Source organism: Lepidothrix coronata, unplaced genomic scaffold (genome assembly GCF_001604755.1).
Source record: "Lepidothrix coronata isolate B3197 unplaced genomic scaffold, Lepidothrix_coronata-1.0 Scaffold3, whole genome shotgun sequence".
NCBI lineage: Eukaryota > Metazoa > Chordata > Aves > Passeriformes > Pipridae > Lepidothrix > Lepidothrix coronata.
The window spans coordinates 4403921-4411733 of NW_016690183.1; the positions used below are offsets into that span (position 1 = coordinate 4403921).

The window sequence follows — 7813 nt, forward strand, 5'->3', positions numbered from 1 at the left end:
GTATGCTAGCTGCACACAGGATAGGCAGCTGGCATACAACATGCATATGGCACATTGATCTGTTCTTTTTTCCCAGCAGCTCCTTTTGTAGGGGCACAGTCCTGCCTTACCTGAAAGTCCCAGTTCTGACCAGTCTGAAACTCACTGGTGTTTGCAGACCAGAGTCCCTGACCAAGATAATATACTCTTTGTAAAACAAAACAAACCAAAACAATTTAAATAAATAAATAAAACACACACACACACACACACACAAAAGAAAACACCAAAACAAACAAAACCCAAACCAATCAACGAACCAAAAAACCAAAAACATACACAAAAAAACTGCAGAACACCTCCTCCTGAGCATTATACTCAGCAGGAAACCAGAGCCACTGTTTTTCCTCACTGTTACCCTTCTATTTGCCGCTTGTGGTCTGGCTTTGCAATTTAGGATGCACTAGACACACATTTTCCGCTAGTCTTGCTCCTGAGGTGGCAGCTACCCAGATGTTTGGGCTGTGCATACAGGTACTATGAAAGGAAGGCAAACTGGCATCAGATCATGAGTGTGGAAGAGGGAGTCTGGCACAGCAGCACTGTCACTATGACTAAGATGCAGCGGTGTCCAGTGCATACATTTGAAAGCTGAAAAGGAAAAAGGTTCAGCTAACTTCTCCTTCCAAACAATGTCCTAATGCGTATGAGGTCCCATTGCTGCCAGTGAACAACCAAGATTACCACACTTCAAAATGTATCTGAGTTCCTTAATTTGGAACGGTTTTCCTGTTTCAGCAAAACAGGATGATATGGGTCAGTTAGAGGAGGGTGGGAGAGGATGATGAAAAAAATGCAAAAAAAATTTAAAAAAAAAAGAAAAAAAAAGAGAAAAAGAGAAAAAGTGTAGAGACATTCACAGGGGCTCTGATGATAGCATATTGAAGTTACTTGAAAGAATCCCATTGATTGCAGTGCACTTTTTGGTCAGCCCCCCAGATGCACCATGGAGATTGTGCAGTTCTTTGAACTCAGTATTATTTCAGTGAATCTATTAATGACTCAATATTATTTCAATGAATCTATTAACATTTGGTTGTGTTAAATGTACTATAATAATATTGCACTGGAAATATATTGACTTTTAATATAAAACTATACAGTCTGGGCACAGGAAAAAATTTGCAATAAGGATTCAGTAACATATTGGGTGCTGTGCACCCGTTCTATAGAGTGCATTTTACTGTATTATGTGTATTATTCTTAACATGCATTCACAGTAGACAGCAAAGCAGCAGTTATTGGGTATGCTGTGAATGCATATTAACAGCAGTACACATTTGCATATCACGGATCCATAATACAAAATGCGTAGTAAAATCCTTATGAAAAGTTATTATGCATGCACAGTAGAGGCTTTTTAAACCTTGATATCTCAGCTATTTTGTTTCTCTACTATTTATTTGAAAATATTAAAAAGGTCAAATGATGGATTAAGAATCTGCAAAAATGTAATGTTACTGCTACAGAGGGAATCCTTCAACAGAAACTAATTCATTTTCAGTTTTAATAGCAGTAGGAAAGCCATTCAAGAATGCATTTGAGTACTTTTTAAAAAATAACCAACTACTTCAATAAGAAAAATGATGGAGAAAATATTTTTGTAAAAGTGTATTTTGGAGGCTGGGTGATATAATTGAAAATTTTGTTGGTACTTCCCTTAACACAGCACCAGTAAAATGTCAACCTTTCCTTCAAATTCTCAAAGTATTTTTAGTAAACATTGAAATGGGTTTGGTTACTCAGGACTTTTCATATTCAGATTAAGGTTTTTCAGAATATAATTCTTAATACATAAGTTCCTATTGAGAATAATGGGATTCTACCCTCTCATCTGTTATAGAGATTGCAATATTTGTGATAAAATGAAGCAAATGCTATGAATAGTACAGCACTTGCTCCTTTGGGACAGTTTCTTCTTGAGTTTTAACATCTTTATCACTTCAAATAGATTTTCCTTAAAAAATAAAAATTTAAAAAAAAAAGGAAAAAAAAAAGCCAGCACTCTGTAAAGAATGAGTGATCTGATATGTCTTACTTCTTAAAAACAAACAAACAAACAAGGTTTGGGGTGAAGGCTTTTTTTTTTTTAATGAAAGTCTCTAAAATCATTAAGTATCATTTGTACAACACATTCATGTAGATGTACAAAACAACTCTCCACACAGACCTGTTTTTCTGCTGCTGCTGCCTTATGTTTTGTTCCCTTTTCTAACAAAAAAATATCCAAACAGATTTAAATGAAACTTTGTGGGGAAAAAAATAATGGATTGGGGCTGAGAACATTAATGTCAAGCTTGGGCCCAGTGTGAATTAATGGAGATGAATTATAAACCCTTAAAAAACAGGATTTACAATGGAAATGCTGACATAGACCCATAACAATAGCAGCTCAGCCAGGGATTATTTTAATACTAAAAGCATACTCCACTACTTACTATTTTAAAATAGAGATTACTTAGTCCAAAAAAAGCAGTGATAAATTATAGCAATGAAAGCAAACTTTAAAAAAATGTTTCTAAGATGACACATCATTTCCCCTGTAATTCTCTTGATATTTCCACTTCTTAAATAAATAATAAAAAAAACCCACGAACCCCAAACAAAGCAAGGTGGAGTGGAGTTTAGCATAAGCTCCACAGGAAAACTGAGCTGAGAGTCTTTTTCAGCTTCATTTAACAGTGTTTTGCCTGTGGAAAGAGACAAAAGGGTTAAAGGCGAAAAAGCAGGGAGTATGGGAGAGGCAGCTGACGGGAGAAACAAGGGTATGAAGAAAGGAGCAGCCAGAGATGCAAAGGAAAGAGTAGGGGGAGAGTTTTAGGAGGAGGAAGAGCAGGTTTCCAAAGGGAATAACTTAGTTTCTAAAGAGATTTTGAGGAAACATTCACAAAAAGGCCGGGCAGACAGAGAAAATTTGGCAGGGGGCAAACTCTTCAAGCATCCAAAGTTACATCTATGAGCAGGTGCACCCCAGTCACATTGCAATGTGTCAGAGCAGGACAGGGACCAGCGAGCCCTGCCACATGCTTTTGAAAAAAAGTCACCATTTGTTAAATCTTCATGTTGTATATCCAGTTTTCCATAAATGCTTCTTTTCTTTTGGCAATGTCAAAAACCACCAAGAGATGTGAGGGGAGGATTTCTTACTGATGGCAAGAGATTTGCTCCCATTGTCCTGTACGCTGGGGCAACAAGCTGCACTCAAAAAGTCCCCACACCCCAAAAATCACTCCCAGCAGCATCACAAAAAAAAATATTTTTTGTGACTGTGCTATGTGTTGTAGCACCAGCATTACTTCCCCATTTCTGCCTGTCTTTTCTTGCCTTTTCTTTTTTCTCCCTGGGTACCAGGTGTGCTGGAGGGACTCAGATCAGTACAAGACAGCACTTCTCATATAAACAGTACTGTATTAACAACCACACGGCAGCTGTACCTGTAAGCAGGGATAGCACCAAATGTTGGCATCTCTATCCATGCAGCTAGGCTGCTAAAAAGAAGCAACTACAGTGGAAATGCACCTACTGTATGTGAAATGCTGGTGCGGATTTTTTTCTTTTTTTTTTCTATCAGTCTAACCTTCTGTGTTGATACATGAATGCTGGTACCCACTTAGAGGGATGCCAGATGATCAGTGCAGAATGAAGGTCCCAGGAGAAAGGCTCACGTGGTTTTCTCTGCCCTGTGACGTCACTAGCAGATGGCATGGGTACCAGCTCTGGCAGTTGGCATCAATGTCACTTTTTAGAGATCAATGAGATAGTGCAGATATACACAGATCTAGACTCCAGGAGACGATGCGACATTCAGACTGAAAAGATTTGGAAGGCAAAAAATGAAAACTGATTGTTGAATGAAATAAAAAGCTAAGGTAATACAAATAAAGATATATTTCAGTTGGTGCTGGGTGTGCATGCAAGTGTTTAAAGATACAGTATCATTGTCTTGTATTTTATGTATGCTATTTACTGTCTAATAACTCCTCCTAACATTTTATTCTTCTGATGCAATTGCAAACTTTCATTGCTTCTATGTAATATTGTAGGTGTGTAGACAATACTGATAGAGTTAGTCTTTGACCGGGGTTTTTGTTTAGTTTTTTCTATTAAAAAAAGTCCCTGCATTTGCTTTGCTTGTCTCTTTGAAGACCATGGGATCCAAGATTTTATTGCTCCCAAACTACAAAAAAAAAAAAAAAAAAAAAAAGCAAAGTAACTGGGAAAAGGAAATTATTTTTCCATTCCAGACTGGATTCTGAGCACACGTGCAGAATTGCAGTCGGAATCTACAGACTGCTCTTGTCAGCTAAGAGCTGGAGGAAGACATCTGAGCCTTGCAGAACATAAACACTGCTATAGCGTGCAGGGAATTTTTCGCCTCCCTCCCCCTCTGTTGATGGGGAAGAAAAAATAAAGGAGAAAAGAAAAAGAGAAAAAGCAAATAAGTTGATTCTAACTAAACAGATAATATCAATTAGAATTTTTGCTTGGAAAAAGGAAATAAAAATGGCAGGGGGATTTTATTTCCTAACTCTAATCCAAATACATTTAAGGTTAGATAATTCTGATTTTTGTGTTAATATGAAATAAGTAATATGTAATTTTAATACAAAACATTAAAAAACTGCTTTGTTTTCCATTATGTTACAAGCTGAGTGATTGTGGGAGATGTTCTATTATTTTTTTCTTCTCACCCACTGCAACTTACTGGAGTTTAATATCTTGATACATAAAGGAAGAAACATGGAGGGAAAAAACCCCACAACTTTGAAATATAAGTCAAAAAATGATTTAAAAATATTTACTCTCAGGTAATAGAAATATGGCACTTTGAATTTTAAGGCTGCACTTGCTCTGCTAATTTTTCCACTCAGGGGAATTTGGATTAATGAAATTTCTATATTGCTTTATTGTGTTTTGCATTTCTTTGAATTCCATCATGGTGAGATTTAGAAGGGGTTGTTTAAAAATAAAATAAATGAGCAGGGAGCTAATTGTATATTTTAAATATTGATTTCCTCTATATTTATCTGTAAGAAATGTGTCTTTTTAGTTCTAAGGTCCAATGTTCTGAGTGATTTTAGAATTCTTAACAGCTTTTATGTTTTAAAAAGCGGTCATTTGCAACTGGCATTTTATGCAAGAAATATAGATTGTGCATTTATATACACACACACTCTCATATACAGAGAGCGCACACGCAGACAAAAAAAAGCTGCATGAGGCTGTGTGTGTGAGTCAGGAAACTTTAAAAATGGAAATATTTAAACATTGTACTGGCATTCTTTCAGGTGACTTAAGATTATAGAACCATGTTAACACTACCATTTGATGAGTCTGTTGTAATACCAGAATCCCAGATGTGTAGAAAGTTTTCAAGAGAAAGTGATGACCAAAAGCAAATGAAGAACCCAGAAAGCTTTTCAAAGCAGATCGTGCTCCGAGGAAAGAATATTAAAAGATCTCCTGGAGAAGACACAGAAAAAGAGGAGGAGGAGGAAGAGAGAGAAGAGGAGGATGAGAATGGCTTACCTAGGCGAAGGGGCCTTCGGAAAAAAAAACCAAGCAAGATAAGAATGGAAAGAATCAAATTTAGGCGACAAGAAGCCAATGCTAGAGAGAGGAATCGCATGCACGGCCTTAACGATGCCCTGGACAATTTAAGGAAAGTGGTCCCTTGTTATTCTAAAACACAAAAACTGTCCAAAATAGAAACTTTAAGACTAGCCAAGAACTATATTTGGGCTCTTTCTGAAATCCTGCGAATTGGCAAGAGACCTGACCTGCTCACCTTTGTCCAAAACTTGTGCAAGGGTCTGTCCCAGCCAACTACAAACTTGGTGGCGGGGTGCCTGCAGCTGAATGCCAGAAGTTTCCTAATGGGCCAGGCAGGTGAAGGCACCCATCATACCCGCACACCCTACTCCACCTTCTATCCCCCTTACCACAGCCCAGAGCTTGGCACCCCCGCAGGGCATGGGACTCTAGACAACTCCAAGTCCATGAAACCTTACAATTACTGCAGTGCTTACGAGTCCTTCTATGAAAGCACTTCCCCGGAGTGCGCCAGCCCACAGTTTGAAGGTCCCATAAGTCCTCCCCCCATTAACTATAATGGGATATTTTCCCTGAAGCAAGAAGAAAGCTTGGACTATGGCAAAAATTACAATTACGGCATGCATTACTGTGCAGTGCCATCCAGGGGTCCCCTTGGGCAGAGCTCGATGTTCAGGTTGCCTACAGAGAGCCACTTCCCTTACGACTTACATCTGCGCAGCCAGTCTCTCACCATGCAAGATGAATTGAATGCGGTTTTTCATAATTAATGAGGAAAATGAAAATAAACAGTGGTCATTCACCTCCCCATCTAATTAAGAGTAAGCAGATGCTTGGGCACTGTGTAATTGGCACAATTCTATTTAACATGTTTACTAGTTCCTAAAGTGTGTTTCAACTATTGTGGGGATTTTCTATGTATTAATAAGCCCTTTCCCTTTTTCTGATAAGTATTTTTCCTTTTTTTTTTTGTCTGTAATCCCTGGGAGATTATGTTTCCTCACAGAGGTTATTTCTTCTTCCTTTCTTTCTTTTTATTTCCCTATTTGCTTGATTTGTTGAGCAGTGTGTCTGAACAATGTTGCTGGCATAAAAGCATACACACTGTGTAATGTCTATTTTGATTGTACAGTAATTATACAAATGCATGTTATTGAAATCAGATTAATAAAAATATGTATTTATAATTGGAAGAAAATATATATTATGTATCTGAGGAGAACTGGATTAAAAATATTCAGAACTTTAAGGAAATTATCTTGGAACTGATATGGGCTTGCAATATGCAGAGGTGAGAGTGCAGCAATATTGAAAGCTATGCAAAAAAAAAAAGGTCAACCAACAAACAAATAAACGAAACAGGTTTTGGGTTGTTGTTTTTGGGTAAGTTAAGGAAAAACAATGATTGTCACTGACATTATTCAGCCTGATTTTAGAGTGTTGCTGACAGGGGCCACATGCTAATATTTAGATGATAATGTCAAAAAATTGCCTCAGTTGTTTTGACCATATATAATCAGCACTTTTTTTTGTATAATTCTGACTTCAGATGTAAAGGTTTGTTATAAAAATGTATAACTGTGGTTTCTCACTACGTACTTTAAATGCAATTAAACATAGATGTTTCCACTTTTAAAATACATCTATTAGCTGCAATACTGTATTTTGTCTGATACTTATTATTTCACAGTATAGGCTGCCTTTGGTCTTGTCTATACAGCTTTATTCCCAGGACCCCCATATTACTTGATTCCAGGAATGGAAGTCACGAATTATCAGCATGAACCTTGTGCTATTTTCAGAAGGATGTATTAGTGAAGCAGCAGACCTAAAATATCACAGAAATAGCTGTATGCTAAATGAAATACTGGTTAGGGGAAGAAGGTAACTTTATGTCTCAATGAAAAGCCAGATTTCATACAGGAAGGGGTCCTGAGCCAATAAGCAAGACACTAGCTGCCCCTCCGGCTCTGGCTCATGAAGGAGTGGCAGGAGCGTGAGAAGCGTAAGAACTAGAGAGAGAAGGACTTCCTGGACATTAGTCTTGACTAATAAACAGCACCAGTAAACTACAGATGTGCCTGCAACCCACATTAGCTCAGCAGCTACAGGGGTCTGCACAGTCCCTTACACCTTAAAAGAGTTGAGCTTAGTTGAGCCTCAGTCATTTTCTAACCAGTCAGAGGTATTTATCTGTAAGCTCACGAGTAATAAAATGAAT

At 37.6% G+C, this 7813-nt stretch overlaps 1 protein-coding gene across 1 annotated transcript; it reads left to right on the forward strand.

The window, feature by feature from the left end:
* The first annotated feature begins 3709 nt into the window (after nucleotides 1-3709).
* Nucleotides 3710-7252, forward strand: NEUROD6 (neuronal differentiation 6). Its single transcript, XM_017820213.1, has 2 exons — nucleotides 3710-3908; nucleotides 5328-7252. Exon 2 carries the CDS (start codon nucleotides 5349-5351, stop codon nucleotides 6360-6362), a length of 1014 nt encoding a protein of 337 aa, XP_017675702.1. The 5' UTR covers nucleotides 3710-3908; nucleotides 5328-5348; the 3' UTR covers nucleotides 6363-7252.
* The last annotated feature ends 561 nt before the right edge of the window (nucleotides 7253-7813 follow it).

Coding starts and splice junctions, on each gene's coding strand:
- NEUROD6 (XM_017820213.1), top strand. CDS start 5,349: ATGTTAACACTACCATTTGATGAGTCTGTTGTAATACCAGAATCCCAG.